This window comes from Ixodes scapularis, unplaced genomic scaffold, assembly GCF_016920785.2.
Source record: "Ixodes scapularis isolate PalLabHiFi unplaced genomic scaffold, ASM1692078v2 PGA_scaffold6__148_contigs__length_123643588, whole genome shotgun sequence".
Taxonomy (NCBI): Eukaryota; Metazoa; Arthropoda; class Arachnida; order Ixodida; family Ixodidae; genus Ixodes; species Ixodes scapularis.
The window spans coordinates 59,529,966-59,550,060 of NW_024609881.1; the positions used below are offsets into that span (position 1 = coordinate 59,529,966).

The 20,095-nt window shown below is 46.9% G+C and overlaps 1 protein-coding gene across 1 annotated transcript in view; it reads left to right on the forward strand.

The window, feature by feature from the left end:
* The window catches only part of LOC120836093 (venom metalloproteinase antarease-like TtrivMP_A), a 42,319-nt gene extending 26,423 nt beyond the window's left edge, over positions 1-15,896 (forward strand). Inside the window, exons 12-14 of the mRNA XM_040212248.2 lie at positions 12,558-12,690; positions 13,878-13,997; positions 15,824-15,896. Of these exons, the coding sequence (XP_040068182.2) occupies positions 12,558-12,690; positions 13,878-13,997; positions 15,824-15,871 (301 nt within the window). The 3' untranslated portion in view covers positions 15,872-15,896. The remainder of the gene's footprint in view (positions 1-12,557; positions 12,691-13,877; positions 13,998-15,823) is intronic.
* Positions 15,897-20,095: the final 4,199 nt, after the last annotated feature.

Consider the following 20,095-nt stretch of genomic DNA (forward strand, 5'->3'; position numbering starts at 1 on the left):
AACTATCGGGAAGCGAAGCCTAACTTTGAAACTTGTTTGGGGACTTTGGCTCGTAGCTGCCAGATGACAGCCGAACTATCGGGAAGCGAAGCCTAACTTTGGAACTTGTTTGGGGACTTTGGCTCGTAGCTGCCAGATGACAGCCGAACTATCGGGAAGCGAAGCCTAACTTTGGCACTTGTTTGTCGGCTTTGGCCTGTAGCTGCCAGATGACAGCCGAACTATCGGAAAGCGAAGCCTAACTTTGGCACTAGTTTGGCGACTTTTGCTCGTAGCTGCCAGATGACAGCCGAACTATCGGAAAGCGAAGCCTAACTTTGGCACTAGTTTGGCGACTTTGGCTCGTAGCTGCCAGATGACAGCCGAACTATCGGGAAGCGAAGCCTAACTTTGGCACTTGTTTGTCGGCTTTGGCCTGTAGCTGCCAGATGACAGCCGAACTATCGGGAAGCGAAGCCTAACTTTGGCACTCGTTTGGCGACTTTGGCTCGTAGCTGCCAGATGACAGCCGAACTATCGGGAAGCGAAGCCTAACTTTGGCACTTGTTTGGCGACTTTGGCTCGTAGCTGCCAGATGACAGCCGAACTATCGGAAAGTGAAGCCTAACTTTGGCACTTGTTTGGCGACTTTGGCTCGTAGCTGCCAGATGACAGCCGAACTATCGGGAAACGAAGCCTAACTTTGGAACTTGTTTGGGGACTTTGGCTCGTAGCTGCCAGATGACAGCCGAACTATCGGGAAGCGAAGCCTAACTTTGGCACTTGTTTGGCGACTTTGGCTCGTAGCTGCCAGATGACAGCCGAACTATCGGGAAACGAAGCCTAACTTTGGCACTTGTTTGTCGACTTTGGCCTGTAGCTGCCAGATGACAGCCGAACTATCGGAAAGCGAAGCCTAACTTTGGCACTTGTTTGGCGACTTTGGCTCGTTGCTGCCAGATGACAGCCGAACTATCGGAAAGCGAAGCCTAGCTTTGGCACTTGTTTGGCGACTTTGGCTCGTAGCTGCCAGATGACAGCCGAACTATCGGAAAGCGAAGCCTAACTTTGGCACTTGTTTAGCGACTTTGGCTCGTAGCTGCCAGATGATAGCCGAACTATCGGAAAGCGAAGCCTAACTTTGGCACTTGTTTGGCGACTTTGGCTCGTAGCTGCCAGATGACAGCCGAACTATCGGGAAGCGAAGCCTAACTTTGGCACTTGTTTGTCGACTTTGGCCTGTAGCTGCCAGATGACAGCCGAACTATCGGAAAGCGAAGCCTAATTTTGGCACTTGTTTGGCGACTTTGGCCTGTAGCTGCCAGATGACAGCCGAACTATCGGAAAGCGAAGCCTAACTTTGGCACTTGTTTGGCGACTTTGGCCTGAAGCTGCCAGATGACAGCCGAACTATCGGAAAGCGAAGCCTAACTTTGGCACTTGTTTGTCGACTTTGGCCTGTAGCTGCCAGATGACAGCCGAACTATCGGAAAGCGAAGCCTAACTTTGGCACTTGTTTGTCGACTTTGGCTCGTAGCTGCCAGATGACAGCCGAACTATCGGGAAGCGAAGCCTGACTTTGGCAATTGTTTGTCGACTTTGGCTCGTAGCTGCCAGATGACAGCCGAACTATCGGGAAGCGAAGCCTAACTTTGGCACTTGTTTGTCGACTTTGGCCTGTAGCTGCCAGATGACAGCCGAACTATCGGAAAGCGAAGCCTAACTTTGGCACTTGTTTGGCGACTTTGGCTCGTAGCTGCCAGATGACAGCCGAACTATCGGAAAGCGCAGCCTAACTTTGGCACTTGTTTGGCGACTTTGGCTCGTAGCTGCCAGATGACAGCCGAACTATCGGGAAGCGGAGCCTAACTTTGGCACTTGTTTGGCGACTTTGGCCTGTAGCTGCCAGATGACAGCCGAACGATCGGGAAGCGAAGCCTAACTTTGGCACTTGTTTGGCGACTTTGGCTCGTAGCTGCCAGATGACAGCCGAACTATCGGGAAGCGAAGCCTAACTTTCGCACTTGTTTGGCGACTTTGGCTCGTAGCTGCCAGATGACAGCCGAACTATCGGAAAGCGAAGCCTAACTTTGGCACTTGTTTGGCGACTTTGGCTCGTAGCTGCCAGATGACAGCCGAACTATCGGGAAGCGAAGCCTAACTTTGGCACTTGTTTGGCGACTTTGGCTCGTAGCTGCCAGAGGACAGCCGAACTATCGGGAAGCGAAGCCTAACTTTGGCACTTGTTTGGCGACTTTGGCTCGTAGCTGCCAGATGACAGCCGAACTATCGGGAAGCGAAGCCTAACTTTGGCACTTGTTTGGCGACTTTGGCTCGTAGCTGCCAGATGACAGCCGAACTATCGGAAAGAGAAACCTAACTTTGGCACTTGTTTGGCGACTTTGGCTCGTAGCTGCCAGATGACAGCCGAACTATCGGGAAGCGAAGCCAACTTTGGCACTTGTTTGTCGACTTTGGCCTGTAGCTGCCAGATGACAGCGGAACTATCGGAAAGCGAAGCCTAACTTTGGCACTAGTTTGGCGACTTTGGCTCGTAGCTGCCAGATGACAGCCGAACTATCGGGAAGCGAAGCCTAACTTTGGCACTTGTTTGTCGGGTTTGGCCTGTAGCTGCCAGATGACAGCCGAACTATCGGGAAGCGAAGCCTAACTTTGGCACTTGTTTGGCGACTTTGGCTCGTAGCTGCCAGATGACAGCCGAACTATCGGGAAGCGAAGCCTAACTTTGGCACTTGTTTGGCGACTTTGGCTCGTAGCTGCCAGATGACAGCCGAACTATCGGAAAGCGAAGCCTAACTTTGGCACTTGTTTGGCGACTTTGGCTCGTAGCTGCCAGATGACAGCCGAACTATCGGGAAGCGAAGCCTAACTTTGGAACTTGTTTGGGGACTTTGGCTCGTAGCTGCCAGATGACAGCCGAACTATCGGGAAGCGAAGCCTAACTTTGGAACTTGTTTGGGGACTTTGGCTCGTAGCTGCCAGATGACAGCCGAACTATCGGGAAGCGAAGCCTAACTTTGGCACTTGTTTGTCGGCTTTGGCCTGTAGCTGCCAGATGACAGCCGAACTATAGGAAAGCGAAGCCTAACTTTGGCACTTGTTTGGCGACTTTGGCCTGGAGCTGCCAGATGACAGCCGAACTATCGGAAAGCGAAGCCTAACTTTGGTACTTGTTTGGCGACTTTGGCCTGTAGCTGTCAGATGACAGCCGAACTATCGGAAAGCGAAGCCTAACTTTGGAACTTGTTTGGGGACTTTGGCTCGTAGCTGCCAGATGACAGCCGAACTATCGGGAAGCGAAGCCTAACTTTGGCACTTGTTTGGCGACTTTGGCTCGTAGCTGCCAGATGACAGCCGAACTATCGGGAAGCGAAGCCTAACTTTGGCACTTGTTTGTCGACTTTGGCCTGTAGCTGCCAGATGACAGCCGAACTATCGGAAAGCGAAGCCTAACTTTGGCACTTGTTTGGCGACTTTGGCTCGTAGCTGCCAGATGACAGCCGAACTATCGGAAAGCGAAGCCTAACTTTGGCACTTGTTTGGCGACTTTGGCTCGTAGCTGCCAGATGACAGCCGAACTATCGGAAAGCGAAGCCTAACTTTGGCACTTGTTTAGCGACTTTGGCTCGTAGCTGCCATATGATAGCCGAACTATCGGAAAGCGAAGCCTAACTTTGGCATTTTTTTGGCGACTTTGGCTCGTAGCTGCCAGATGACAGCCGAACTATCGGGAAGCGAAGCCTAACTTTGGCACTTGTTTGTCGACTTTGGCCTGTAGCTGCCAGATGACAGCCGAACTATCGGAAAGCGAAGCCTAATTTTGGCACTTGTTTGGCGACTTTGGCCTGTAGCTGCCAGATGACAGCCGAACTATCGGAAAGCGAAGCCTAACTTTGGCACTTGTTTGGCGACTTTGGCCTGAAGCTGCCAGATGACAGCCGAACTATCGGAAAGCGAAGCCTAACTTTGGCACTTGTTTGTCGACTTTGGCCTGTAGCTGCCAGATGACAGCCGAACTATCGGAAAGCGAAGCCTAACTTTGGCACTTGTTTGTCGACTTTGGCTCGTAGCTGCCAGATGACAGCCGAACTATCGGGAAGCGAAGCCTGACTTTGGCACTTGTTTGGCGACTTTGGCTCGTAGCTGCCAGATGACAGCCGAACTATCGGAAAGCGAAGCCTAACTTTGGCACTTGTTTGGCGACTTTGGCTCGTAGCTGCCAGATGACAGCCGAACTATCGGGAAGCGAAGCCTAACTTTGGCACTTGTTTGGCGACTTTGGCCTCTAGCTGCCAGATGACAGCCGAACTATCGGAAAGCGAAGCCTAACTTTGGCACTTGTTTGGCGACTTTGGCCTCTAGCTGCCAGATGACAGCCGAACTATCGGAAAGCGAAGCCTAACTTTGGCACTTGTTTGGCGACTTTGGCTCGTAGCTGCCAGATGACAGCCGAACTATCGGGAAGCGAAGCCTAACTTTGGGACTTGTTTGTCGACTTTGGCTCGTAGCTGCCAGATGACAGCCGAACTTTCGGAAAGCGAAGCCTAACTTTGGAACTTGTTTGTCGACTTCGGCCTGTAGCTGCCAGATGACAGCCGGACTATCGGAAAGCGAAGCCTAACTTTAGCACTTGTTTGGCGACTTTGGTTCGTAGCTCCCAGATGACAGCCTAACTATCGGGAAGCGAAGCCTAACTTTGGCACTTGTTTGTCGACTTTGGCCTGTAGCTGCCAGATGACAGCCGAACTATCGGAAAGCGAAGCATAACTTTGGCACTTGTTTGTCGACTTTGGCCTGTAGCTGCCAGATGACAGCCGATCTATCGGGAAGCGAAGCCTAACTTTTGCACTTGTTTGTCGACTTTGGCCTGTAGCTGTCAGATGACAGCCGAACTATCGGGAAGCGAAGCCTAACTTTGGCACTTGTTTGTCGACTTTGGCTCGTAGCTGCCAGATGACAGCCGAACTATCGGAAAGCGAAGCCTAACTTTGGCACTTGTTTGGCGACTTTGGCCTGTAGCTGCCAGATGACAGCAGAACTATCGGGAAGCGAAGCCTAACTTTGGCACTTGTTTGGCGACTTTGGCTCGTAGCTGCCAGATGACAGCCGAACTATCGGGAAGCGAAGCCTAACTTTGGCACTTGTTTGTCGACTTTGGCTCGTAGCTGCCAGATGACAGCCGAACTTTCGGAAAGCGAAGCCTAACTTTGGAACTTGTTTGTCGACTTCGGCCTGTAGCTGCCAGATGACAGCCGGACTATCGGAAAGCGAAGCCTAACTTTAGCACTTGTTTGGCGACTTTGGTTCGTAGCTCCCAGATGACAGCCTAACTATCGGGAAGCGAAGCCTAACTTTGGCACTTGTTTGTCGACTTTGGCCTGTAGCTGCCAGATGACAGCCGAACTATCGGAAAGCGAAGCCTAACTTTGGCACTTGTTTGTCGACTTTGGCCTGTAGCTGCCAGATGACAGCCGATCTATCGGGAAGCGAAGCCTAACTTTTGCACTTGTTTGTCGACTTTGGCCTGTAGCTGTCAGATGACAGCCGAACTATCGGGAAGCGAAGCCTAACTTTGGCACTTGTTTGTCGACTTTGGCTCGTAGCTGCCAGATGACAGCCGAACTATCGGAAAGCGAAGCCTAACTTTGGCACTTGTTTGGCGACTTTGGCCTGTAGCTGCCAGATGACAGCAGAACTATCGGGAAGCGAAGCCTAACTTTGGCACTTGTTTGTCGACTTTGGCCTCTAGCTGCCAGATGACAGCCGAACTATCGGGAAGCGAAGCCTAACTTTTATTTATTTATACAGTACCTACATCGCCCAGAGGGCATTACAGTAGGGGGGTTAAAATACATAAAAGATGGTTACATCACACTTGTTAAACGCAAGTAAAACATAGTGCTTGAAAGCACCAATACACAAAAAAATGCAAAAAACATCAAAGATCTGTTGCAAGAAAAAAGGAATACAATCAGCAAGCACATTACTAACAGAAAACACGATACCAGTATAACCAATAAACAAAATACAGGATATTGAACACTGAGGGAGTTTTATAGGTCCAATAGGAGAGAAGAAAACCTGGCATCTGAGGTTTCTGCCACCACAAGTTCAGGAAGGGCATTCCACTCATGAATGCTCTTTGGAAAAAAGGAATGTTTAAACAGTTCTGTTCTACATCTAATTTCTTTTATTTTAAGCGAATGATCTACCCTTGAGGAAATGTAATCAGGACTATGAAGATACTTATCCTTGTTAATGCGTGTGCTCTGTAGGAAAATACTTCTAAAAAGTTTTAATCGCAAGCACTTTCGCCGTGAAGCCAGCAAGTGCCAGTTAAGTTGCTCATTAAGTTTGGTGAGGCTTGACCGAAAGGCGTAGGTATTTGTAACGAAGCGCGAAGCTCTATTTTGTACGCGTTCAATTTTTGAGGACAAGTTGAGGAAATGAGGGTCCCACACTGAACACGCGTACTCTAAGATAGGCCTTACGTTAGTAGTGTATAGCAAAGCTTTTATATCTTCAGGAGCCATTTTAAAATTCCTTTTTATAAAGTTTAGGACACGGTTCGCCTTAAGTGTTACTGTGTCCACGTGTTTGGCCCAGGAAAGAGTGCTGCTAAAATAGACCCCTAAATACTTTACCTCCGTAACCTCTTTAAGGTCAGTGCCGTTTAGATTGTACCTTGATAGAAAAGGGTGGCGTTTTTTGGTAAACCGAATATAATTGCCTTTATTAATGTTTAGGCACATTCCCCACCTGTTACACCACGCCGCCACTGTTTCAAGGTCAGTCTGGAGTAAGTAGGAATGATCGTCGTTGCAAACTTGCCGGTAGATAACGCAATCATCCGCGTATAAACGAATACTAGATGTTAAGTTTTGAGGAATGTCATTAATATAAATTAAAAAGAGAAGAGGTCCAAGTACGCTCCCCTGGGGAAATCCTGACGTAACCGCTGCGTACGGGGATTTAACACCATTGACAACTACACACTAAGTACGATCAGTTAAATAATCTTTCAGCCACTTGATAAGATAACCAGGTAACCCCAAGGATGACAATTTGTGCATAAGAAGGGAGTGGGGCACTTTGTCAAAAGCTTTTTGGAAGTCTAAAAGCAATCAGTCAGTTTGTATATTTTTATCGAATGAGAGAGAAATATCATGGACAAATTCAATCAACTGCGTAGAGCACGACAAACCCGAGCGAAAACCATGCTGCTGCGGGGTAAAATAATTATTTAACTCTAGATGAGATACAATATTTGAGTATATGATGTGTTCTAGCAGTTTGGAACAAACACTAGTCAGCGATATTGGCCTGTAATTAGATACCTTGCGTTTAAGACCTGCCTTATGGACGGGTGCAATATTAGCAGTCTTCCAATCCGACGGCAGCTTGCTCGAGAAAAGCGATTTGTTAAACAATATAACTAGGAAGGACGTAATCGCGGTAGCACACGATTTTAACACGTGGTTAGGGATTCCATCGGGTCTTGTGGCTGAATGAGGTTTTAAATACAAAGAAGTTTAAATACACCATTATCCTCAATTACAAATTCTGGCATCCCATTAAGTTCTGACATAGATGGGGCCAATTCGTCTGTCTCTGCTGGACTAGAAAAAACAGACTGAAAAAAATTATAGAAGCAAACCGCTCTCTCTAAGTCGTCCGAAGTCAATTCATTGTTCTGAAGTATTGGGGGTATACCTATGCTTTCGTTATTACCCGTTCTTTTCACAATTTTCCATAATTCTTTTGGGTTGTTAAGCAACCTGGGACCCAGGGTAGAGAAGAAATGCAGTTTAGCTTCCTTAACCTCTTTTTTAAAGGCGTAATCGAGGCATTTTAGTTCACTTTTCGTTGCCGGGTTTTTTGTTTTTTTATACTTAAGAAACAGACGTCGTTTTTTATTTAGGAGGCAACGCAAGCTTTTGTTTATCCATGGTTTATCGTGTCTACACCTTCCTGATAACATTTTACAGGGAACATATTTATCGATAAGAGCCATAAGTACACTTTTAAACAACAACCACAAATCTTCAATGTCAAGTGACGTACATGAGCATTCAAACTCGGGGAGGAAAGCCAACAGGTCAAAAGACAAGTTATCATAATCACCCCGATCGAAAACATACACTTTTTTGGGGCGTGACTTGATGATGACATCGCGCCTACAAGTTATTTGTGTAACTACAACTTCATGGTCACTGAGGCCCGGTGTCGTCATTACTGAGGACACACAAGAAGGACGATTTGTAAAAAAAAGATCTAGAATAGATTCCCGTGCACTATATCTTGTTGGAAGGGACACGAACTGCTGCAACTCATGAGTGTTTATCAGTTCGTCAAACGTGGTATAAAGAGAGAGTGAATTACGCAAATTAGGTATATTTTCCACCCAATCTATATCGGGAAGATTAAAGTCTCCACTAAGTATGACGTCATCAGGGGTTATTGCTGACAAAGTATTAGATAAACACAAAAGGGGATCCAGTGCATTATTACCCGGGGGTCTATAAAATGAGCCGACTGTGAGAAATTTCGAGCCTCGCAGTTTGATTTTACACCAAACAGATTCGCAAATACAGTCGTGAAATTCAAGGGCTGTGCTTGGTAGGTCTGTAGACACAAGTAAGAACACACCCCCGCCCCTTAGATTTCTATCTTTGCGGTAGACCTCATAGTTAGCTAGAAATATTTCAGAACTGTCTATAGAACCATCAAGCCACGACTCCGTACCAATAACCACATCAGCCTGTGTTGAATTCAGAAGAAAGGCAAGTTCGTCTTTTTTGTTTTTAACACTTCTGCAGTTGACAGTTATGAAGACTAGTTTTTGAAAGCTAAGTTCTCCATTTCCGCTTGAATGCTTTGGTGGTTACCGGGCACTTTCGAACACAGTGTCATTATCTGGATCGTACATATACGTTCTGTTGCCTATAGTTAACTTGTTGTATCGCAATTTAAATTGCGCGTTCTGCTCACTGGCGTAGTCTAGAAGTCTGCGTCTTGCAAACTGTACTGCAGGGGAAAAATCGTCGCTTATAGAAAAACCACTTCGTTTTAGTTTGAAGGCCTTGGAAAGAACCCTTTGCTTGTCTTTAAATGACAGGAACTTCGAAATCAAAGGGCGGTTTTTATCAGCAGCAAAGCGGCCAATCCTGTGCGCTCGTTCAATGCTAGTAGCTTCAAGGTGTATATCGAGCTTATCGGCGAAAAAAGATAAAGCCTTAGCCTCTGAAGCTTCCCAGGTTTCAGCCGCCACGTCGGGCAAACCGTAGATGAGCAGGTTGTTTCTCCGAGATTGATTTTCCAGTTCTTCTTGACGTAAAGCTGTTGTTCTAAGCTGCGTATCGAGTTCCCGATTTGACGCTTTAAGCTCTTCAAATTCTCCCCTCAGTGGTTTAATTGCAGCCACATCGCTCTCAATTATGGCTATACGAGAAAATAAGCCCTCCAGTTTTCTTTCGAATGTGGTTTGCAAATCTTTGATGGCTTTCAGTTCGTTTATTACAGTCTTTTGTCCTTCGTGCATACTAGGAATTAGTTGCATTGCTTCAACTAGCTGATTTTCTTGCGCGGCAGAAAAAGGGCCGGGATTTAATTTAACGTCACCGCACAGCAGTAGCAATAAGAAATAGAAAGCGTAATTGTGCAACAACACGAAACCTCTCCGAAATCGGCAGGTCAAGCCGCGTGATCTAACGTCAGCAAATACAACATGGGGTGGAACCGGCAGAAGAGCAAAACGAAATTTAGAACATTTAGAGAAGCTGGCACCAACCTGCATGAGCAGCAGAAAACGAATATGCGTGGAGGGATTTTGGCAACACTAAAAAAAATTTTGGCGCATGTTTGGCGACTTGGGCCCAAAGATGCCAGATGTCAACCTAACTACAAGGTAGTAAGCCTAGGTCTGGCACATCTGTGGCAATTTTGGCCCGAATGGGCCAGATGACAGCCGAACTATCAAAAGTAAAGCCTAACTTCGGCATTAGTGTGGCGATTTTGGTTCGAAAATGCCGAAGATCTGCCGAACTACAGGGAAGTAACCCTAAATCTGGCATTTGTTAGGCGATTTAGGCCCAAAGATTCCAGATGACAGCCGAACTACTAGGCAGTGAAGCCTAAGTTTGGCAAAGTTTTGGCGAATTAGGGCCAAAATACCCAGACTGTTGCCAAGGGAGCTCAGGTTTGGCTCTACTTTGACTACAGACGCAAGCCAAGTTTTGGCCCAGAACTTGGTGCTGCCTGAGCTTGCTCTTTTTCTACAGCGTTTATTTTCACCATTCTTTTCCAGCTCGCTTGCACCTTTGCATTAATTTCGTTATTATAATTACCTTGATATGCTGGACATTTACCCTTCCGTATTGAAAAATCTCATTTGTATGAGAATTTTCTGCGTCCAATAAACAGATATGAATCATTCAAGATATATAAGAACCACATAAAAATATAAGAAACTTGTGAAACGTTTCCTATAGACCCATTTCGGAATTTTGGCAACACTAAAAAAAATTTAGCCGGAATAGTAAAACATCTAGCAACATTGGGTGATCGCCGCCATTACGCAGGGTTCGACTCGTTCGACCGGTCGGCGCGCAACCTAGCCGCCGTAGCGTTTCGAGCTATGGGTTGTGCGGGTGTTTTCCCGATCACCTGTTGGACTAATGATCTATCGAAACTGCTACACATAAGTGACAGAGAGGTGTAGCAGTTTCACAGGAGCCGGTCAGGCACAGACCGGTGCACGGAAAGAGGCTACAACTTCTTCGTCGAAGCATACGTGGTCCCCGCATCGATAAAGGCTAACTACTCACGGTCCAGGCAAGTTCTTTCTTGTTTTGTAGTGATTTTTTAGTAACATTCTATAATTTTAATACAGTTAATCATGGTGATCGCGCTTTTAGCGTGGCCACTCCGAACGACCCGGTACGCTGCCCCTGTCGTGAGCTTGTCGTTCGGCGACAGCAGAGAACTCGCTCGTTTCGTTTTTTTGTACCCCTCCAATAAACTTACGTCCGCGTACCAGTAACTGCAAAAGATGCCTCACGAGTCACAACCTTGAGTGTTTGAGAAATCGCAATTGCAAATCGTACAGAACAGCAGAAAAGTTTGTAGGTGTGGGTGGCAGGCAGGCCATTTTTAAAATCCTTCCTCGGTAACCTTTTGAAGACTACGAAATTACGCGGTTTGTGGCATTCATCACAAAGCTACAGAGTAGACTTTCCAGAACCACTGATGTATTGGGTTTATTTCACGGCGTTTGTAAACGTACCACGTTTGTTCGAACCAACTCGAAATGCGACATTGCAAAAAAAAGAAAAAAAAGTGCACTGGAACTGATTTTTATTTGCACAAAAAATACGCACAGCTGTTTCAAGTGTAAAACCGGTGTTTTTTTGTTTTTTTTATTTCATTCAGTGCAGGAAGTTTCTTCATCAAGGGTTCCTGCTACCGAAGCAAGAAGACGACCCAAGAACAACATACAATGTGTTCAGGAATAAAAACCGTTGAACAGAATAACAATTGTTGAACATGCTCTAAACTCTTTGGCTGCATTATCATAAATTTACAAACTGATCAGTAGCGTAACGTCCCTAAACGTCTAGCGGTACGCCCTTGGCACTCTGTTCAGGCCACCACTCCAATAGTTCCCACGATCGCAAGGCGGGTTCGAGTGATCTTCAGATTCGGTGTACACTGCATTTAGTCTGTACACCCCCTCCACCCGACGTCTGTTTTCTGGAAAACTCTTTACCGGCGTGAGTAAAGAATACGAACTTGCGGAAAAGTAATCATGCATCTACACACCGAACAAGTACCTAAAATGGCCTCGGTTGCAATGAAGAAGCACTGAAGGAGGGAGCCGCTCGCAGCCGCGCACTGAACCTCGACCATACCTCTCTAGTTAAAGACGGGGCGCGACACACAACCACACTACTACAACATATAATCGCTTGCGATGCTTCCGCTTACGGATGATAAGAGCGTTTTCTTGTCTAACCCGCGAAAGTTTTGTAAACTACACGAGGACTAGATTTTTCCTTTTAAACACTTTAGAACTTGTCTGACACGTTGCAGTTGCGTGCAACAGGTGGCGCTCTACTCCGAAAGGGGTCTATATGTTCTTATATATCTTATATAATTATTTTCACGGTTCTTATATGTTCTTTTTCACTAGGGTTGTTGGTGTTCGACCGGCGGCAGTTGATAAACCCGTTTGCTCTACTGACGCCTAAACCCTGGTTAGCTCAGTTGGCAGAGAGCTCCACTGGAAATAGAGAGGTTCCTGATTCGATACCAGGACCAGGCGGACCTTTTCTATCGTACGCCAGTCACCCAGCTGTGTTTGGAGAGCGGTGTTCTTTTCCTTTGTCCCCGATGTTCCTCTTCTCCAGGGAATATTTTAATCATTCTAGTGAAGCTCCCTGGCACCTTTGGATTAATTGCATTATTATCAAAAACATCCGTATTTCTCCCATTGGACACACACAGATTTTGATATATTATTTTAAAACATATAACGATCGATTCTTGTTTATTCGCAGGCTACGTGGAGAGGAATGCTGGAAAACCCAATCCGACTATGACTTTTTTACCGTCACCAAGGAGGTTGCGGGCCATTTGATCACACCGGAGACGTTCTGTCGACGCATTAACCCAGAGCAATACTCATCGGCCGTGAGCATCACTCCTCTTCCCCTTTGTATACCTTTCTTCACCTGAAATTCGCTCCCCTACCTCTCGGCAATGCGCGCAGCATGCTGAAGGTCTGTCCAAACAGGACACGTTTTGTGCAGCCACAGCATTTGCTGTCGCTGGAAATAAATGGTTTCCTTCAGTTCCGGCCCGCTTGCGAACGTTGCTTGCTTGCGAACGTTGTTTTTTTGTTTTTTTTGTTTTTTTCCGCTGGGAGAAATGCTATTCATGACTTGGGTTCTTGGAGAGGGGCTTGAAGGGTGCTCATCACGTGGATCCGAAGTCACACGCTCTGCTGGCTGTCGTCAAGACCCCAATGTTGTTGGCAATCGCCAATCTTCCGAAATCAAAGGAAGGAAGACGACGATAGTGGGAATGCGAGGAGGAAAGGCGTGCTGTTTGTATGCTTGATGCCCTCACTGAAAACGCAGGCGCGCGCAGCAAACTTCACGCTTTTTAGAAGCGTGCACACTTCTTTGGGTTTTTTTTGCCGCGTACGGGCGTTTTTTTTCTGTTTTTTTTTTTTTTTTGGGGGGGGGGAGTTTTTGAGTCCTGCCTTAATAAACACGTTTCCAATAAGAAAAGTTAGCTTTCAAGTAATGCCGATTATGTCTCTGCTGTTTCATGAAGGCTCGCATCGAGCGCAGGCTCGCATAGAGCGACGTTCTTTATGGTTGGAGAAGTACAATATCGATTTTTGGTCTTTGTAAGAAAGAACAAACACTTGTTTAAAATTTGTTTATTCACATTACCTCAAATGCCTCTTAGGTATTGCATATATAGGGACTAGACCGTTGGAAATGAAACCTAGACATAAACGGACGTGAAATCGCTAAACATATATCGAAAATAGAACCTACTGCACGACACATTATCTTCTATAAAAAATAATACAAGTACCACTAAAGTTTACTGTTTTAACCCAGTTAGGGATCTTACAGGCCCATAGGCAGAAAATATGTCAACACCTCCCCATTCGCTGACCATCTAACTCAATTGAAAAAGCCATCGCTTTCGGAGGCCCTTAGACATTTGCTGTAGCATCTGTGGTTATGTGCACATATGTTCTACACAATTTGAGGTCAAAATAATATTGAAAACGTAATCAAACATTCGTCCCACAACATATACTTGAAGTTAACTACCGTTCTTGCTACAAATATTTTCAGAGTATGAAGAACTGCGTCATAACGTGCCGTAATAATGTGCCCACCAAAAACGGTTACTTCCAAATAAAAGAAAACACCCACTTCGCTCCATTTGGCTACCCATGCGGAAATAATGGAGAGGTAGGACATCCCAAAATACTTTTCTTCTCTTAGTTTTTAAGCAGCTTGGGAGCATGGGTGTTTCTGATGAGTGCAAAGAAGGTAACATGTCAGTTAGGGGAGCTAGAGCACCAACAATTTAAGAAACGCATTAAGTGCCGGGTTCTGAACATCTTACCATTGCTCGGTAGCCCATAAGATCTCGGCATCAGTTTATAAGAACGTCGAAGAGCCGATCACGCTCTCAGAATCGAGGCCATAATGGTCCACACCCTGCGACCTTTCAACTGACAGCGACTCTATGTGTGCTTCAAGAACGGCTTACCAGTATATCATCTCCTAGAGAACACTACGTAGACAATTAGTGTGATATATATTTTCAGTTAGCTCGACTCTTTAGAGGTGCAAGTAATGTCCGGCACCAATGAGTCTTCAGTTGTATACACAGCCTGTTCTTTTAGGCTTTCTGATTTTGTTTTCAAAAAGGCAGAGATTGCTGCATTAATAAAGTCTGCCATCTTTAATGGTGAGAAAATATAATGTCGCCCCCAGCGACACCTAAAGGGACTAGATGCAAACTACCATGCTTGACGTACTACATTTTTCGTAAATAAACCCGGTTTAGCTGTGATGGTGCTTTTTAACTTTTCGTACCAGGTACACCTGAGTCACCTAGGGTGGATAGATTGGACGAAAGAAAAAAGCGGAACTTCTCTTTGTTGCACCATCAGAGGAAGATAAGCTACCCCACTCTTGATGCTTAGAGGTTTCCTTTTCCCCACTCTCCTCTTCTCTGGAGTTCCCTTTGCTATTGTGGAAAGAGTGAAGGAGTTCGTGAGCGAAGCTTATTGTGCGATTTTTAAAATCTGCTTTTCTCCGAACCAGTTTTAAAATAGAATTGAGGCCTTTTTTTTTTGTAAAGGGGAATGGGGCGAGTTCACCAAAAAAATGTTTTTCTTTTTTTAATTTGTGGTAAAAATCGGACAGTTAAACTCGGCATCGAATGTAACGAGATAACTAAGCCTGTCACGGTTTTGCAATGCAAGTGGTACATCGATTTTTCTTTCTTTTTTTAGGACTGAGATACAAATTCATATTTCTCATGTAGCTTGAAAGAAAGATACAGACACTCAAAAGGTTCTCTAAGATTCTATCGGGATACCTGTGTACCCCGACACTGCCCAGTTCTGTATATCTCCAGTTTCACATTGAACCGTGAGGATCGCCAGCAAGAGCAGTCTTTCGAACACCGTAGAAGATAAAAAAGACAGCAGATTTATCAAGCGCCGCTTTCCCATTTCAAGCATTCTTAGTCTGATGTTAATTACCAACCACTCTTTGACGTGAAGCTCAAATTAATTGAAACTGTGCTATCTGATGACTCGTTCAAAGAAACCAAATCCATTCGGCACGCACACCCATTGTAACCGGGCGGGAAACAAATAAGGAGAGTTCGTCACAAATTGCAAACAGCTCAAACCTACGTAAACTTGATACTGACGCATGAGGCGCTTTTCCTATGTCAGTATATAGTGTGAATACGCGTGTGTTTGTTTTGTCTTAAGTTGTTCGCACATGTATATACAAAAGTACTACAACTATATGTATTCAGACAAATCTTTTTGCTAACCTTGTAAGATTTTTGCTTAATGCTTAATTTTAACGTATATTACGCTCCGAAAACCGAAACCATACCAGTACGAGTAATTGAGAGATCCTACTTTAAAACTTCTGCGTGGTGCTTAGAATCGCGTACAAAGCATACATTGACGGCTGGCTAACATTTCTCGGTGTTTCCCCGCGACGAATTTGAGAAACCTGATATAAAAATGTTCCCTCTTTTTCAGCGGTGCTGGTTCGGAAACTGCACAAATATTGACAGCGAGGTTTCTTAAACAGTTACAAGGTGGAAAATTGCGGCCTCAAATATCCACGCCTCTGAAGAAGTATAAATAAAAGCGTTTCTTTTTGCCTTTCGCATTGAGTGTTATATTGTCACGGGTGGTGACTAAAAAAACAATAAATAAACAGGAAGAAATAAACGTTTAATGTGGCGAACTTGTGCCAAAAATAAAAGATTACAAAAGATAATAATAGAGCGTCGCGGGCGTCGAAGTCGGCGTGGCAGCAGCGTCGAACGATGGGGCGAGACTGGCTCCGGCTTGCCCGCGGAGCCGCTTTTGTACACACGTTGGCTTCTGGAGCATTCGACGTAGAAGGTTCGACGCGTAGAACATTCTGACCTCGAATCAGTTAGACGGTTCTCGATTTCACCAGAACATCACATTACAGTGTTAACAAAAATGCATAGTCGCGGCCAGGAATCGAACCCTGGCCCTTCGCGAGGGAGGCAAGCGCGATAACCGTTAGGCTACGGCCGCGCTGCCTACTTGGCGCGCGGCATTACTCCCCCCTTAAAAAGTGCATCGCCCCGATGCATCCCAAAACAAAACAAAGCACATAAAAAGAACGGCAAACTAAAGAGTCACTTGAAACACATAAGATCCACAGTCCTATCGAGCATAGTACGGCTTCAGGCGCACGACGTGGACGACTTCAGGTCGTGGTGGACGGCGTGATGATGTTCTTGTTCCGTCGGGCATCACCTCGTAGTTCAGCTCGCCGAGGCGACGAAGTACCTTGTATGGTCCACAGTACCGTTTCAGCAGTTTCTCACTGAGGCCGCGGCGACGGATGGGCGTCCACACCCACACCCCCGTCTCCGGGCTGGAAGTGAACGTCCCTGCGACGAAGGTTGTAGCGGCCCGCGTCGACACGTTGCTGGTCTTGAATCATGAGTCGGGCGAGCTGGCGGACTTCTTCGGCGCGTTGAGCAACCGCCTGGGCGTCGTCGCTCTCATTGTCAGATGGCTCATGGGGCAGCATTGCGTCCAGCATGGCCGTTACCTTCCGACCATGTACCAGCTGGAAAGGGGTGAATCCAGTGGTCTCCTGAACCGCCGTATTGTAGGCAAACGTGACGTAGGGCAACACCTCGTCCCACGTCTTGTGCGCTACGTCGACGTACATAGAGATCATATCGGCGATTGTCTTGTTGAGTCGCTCGGTCAGCCCGTTGGTCTGCGGGTGGTATGCAGTGGTTCGACGATGGCCGGTGCCACTGAGACGAAGGATCTCTTGCGTCAGCTGGGCCATGAACGAAGATCCGCGATCTGTAATCAGAACTTCGGGAGCGCCGTGCCGGAGGACGATGGATTCGATGAAAAACTTGGCGACTTCCACAGCAGTCCCTGAAGGAAGAGCTTTCGTTTCGGCGTACCGCGTGAGATAATCTGTGGCGACGATGATCCAGCGGTTCCCCGACATCGAAGGCGGAAAAGGACCAAGTAGATCCCTTCCGATCTGCTGGAAGGGTGTAGTTGGAGGAGAAATGGGCTGCAGAAGTCCGGCCGGCCTCGTCGGCGGTTTCTTGTGTCGCTGGCACTCGTGACATGATCGTGTGTATAGGGGGACGGTCTTGGGGAGCTTCGGCCAGTAATACTTTTCACGAATACGGGCCAGTGTCCGGCTGTAACCAAGGTGTCCGGATGTCGGGTCGTCGTGGCAGGCTTGGAAGATCTCCTCTCGAAGGTCACTCGGGATTACCAGCAACCACGGTGTGTTGTTGTCGCCGAAGTTCTCTTTGTAGAGTACACCTTGTCGGATGGCGAAGGTCGGCAGTACTCGTGAGAAGACACGTGGCACGGTACTCCTGCCCCCTTCCAGGTGCTCGATTAATGCGCGCAGCTCAGGATCGTCCCGTTGACGTCGTGCCATATCGTCGGGGTTCACTGCTCCTAGGAAGCACTCGTCGTCATTGTCGTCGCTGCAGCCAAAAGGGGTTTCGACGGGGGCTCTGGACAGGCAGTCGGCGTCGCTGTGCTTGCGGCCTGACTTATAGACCACTGTCATGTTGAACTCTTGTAGTCGAAGACTCCATCGAGCGAGGCGTCCTGACGGGTCCTTCAGGTTCGCAAGCCAGCAGAGCGAGTGGTGGTTTGTGACTACACGCAACGGGCTCCCGTACAAGTACGGACGAAACTTCGTTATTGCTCAGACGACCGCAAGGCATTCTTTCTCAGTCGTGGAGTAATTTTTCTCCGCCTTGCACAGTGTCCAACTTGCGTAGGCGATGACTCGCTCGATGCCTTCTTGCATTTGGACTAGTACTGCGCCTAGTCCCACGTTACTTGCGTCCGTGTGAATTTCTGTTTCCGCATCCTGCTCGAATTGTCCAAGCACAGGAGGAGTCTGGAGTCGTCGTTTCAGTTCGTCGAATGCCTGCTGTTGCTCCTCGGCCCATTCGAACTTCTCGGCGTCTTTCGTGAGATTCGTAAGTGGTGCGGAAATCCTTGCGAAATCCCGAACGAAGCGTCGATAATAGGCACAAAGTCCAAGGAATCTTCACACGGCCCTCTTATCTGTCGGCGCTGGAAATGCCCAAGGGCTACACCCGGAATACGGACTTTTACCACCCAGGACCAGGCAGCCGACGATGGCCAACCAGTCGCAGACCCCCGCCGCTCCTACCGTCGTCTACCTACCCGTCGCTCCTCGGACACCGGCTCCATTAATCGCGTGACCTGCCGGTGGGGCGGGGCGACACAGGGAGCTCAAGGTCGCATGACACTCCCTCAACGCCGCATTGGCTGGGGTGGCTCCTAGCGTCCGCTGTGCTCGGACGGAAGGTGAAACGAAGTATAGACGGTTCTCGATTTCACCAGAACATCACATTACAGTGTTAACAAAAATGCATAGTCGCGGCCAGGAATCGAACCCTGGCCCTTCGCGAGGGAGGCAAGCGCGATAACCGTTAGGCTACGGCCGCGCTGCCTACTTGGCGCGCGGCAATATGAGAAACTAATCACAATAAATTTATGTATTTACAATATCTTGGTTACAATAAAATGCCTATTAGAACTTTTTATGAACTTCATTTAGCGATAGCTGCAAAAGTAACACGAAAACCGAAATACAAAGACTTGACCTAACGGGTCGTTTTCTTTAATTTTACTAGAATGTAAAAGATTCTTCGCGGCAGTCATTAGTCTTGGTTTTGATACCTGCCCTGCTACAAATCGATGAAGAGCGAGAGCACTGTAGCAACTTGTATCAGATCAATCGAGGTCAATCAGTTTTATTTCTGAAATACACAACAGCCTGCACATATAAAGCCTTTATTTCGGATGCGCAGGATAGCTTTCTGGTTATCGCGTATCCTCTCGCACGTGTCAGCATATTTCGTCGCTATTGCAACCCAACGTCTTCATCACGTGACAGAAATATAAAGTGAGCAAGAAGTAGATCAAAAGAAATGATGTCTCATTTGAAGGAGTCCTGGGTAAATTGAAGATACTATGTTAGTTCTAGGAAATAAAACCGGTTTTACTTTTTGCACAATAAAACTAAGTATCTCAGAAATTGAGATCTTCGTTAATAAGGCGAATTCGAACGCATTCAAACGCCGCTGTGTGTAGGAACATTCTTTTTTGTCGACACCGTTTATTGCCAATCGCGTTGTGAGCGGCGCTATCCCATTACGAAGATCACTAATCGTTGCGTGTTGCTGTGGCGCACCAAGTGAGACATAACACTGTGAGAGACTGAACGCAGAGTTCAATCAGCTTTGCTAACCCAAGACATGACACAATTGTGGTCCTGCTCGAGGAGGCTCGGCGTGAAAGAAGCGCAGTCTTGGGCTCGCGAAGGGACGTGTTCCGATGTTTCAGCACACTACAGGCGCAAAAGGGTCACGGATGAAAAGCTGCATGGATGTGCAGGAAAGATCGCGGCGTGCGAGAAAAGGTCTGACAGAAGATTTTTGACATGAACTCGCGAAAGTACAGGAAACTCCAGGTGTCAGCCTAGAATCGTTTCTGCAGATCCCTTCACGCCTTGAACCAAGAATTGGGCGAAAAACGGGACAATACACAATGATTCCCCAGTTTTGTTTTTCTCAACAGAAAACAAAAACAACAACAACACGATCTTATGTTGATACCAAACTAAACGCTTTTCAAGTTACAAGCCTCTCGGCTCTTCAGTCTTTTCCCTCTGCGCGCCCGTGGACTGAAATATTGTTATTTTTGTAGTAAAAATTAGTGCTATCAAAACAAAAA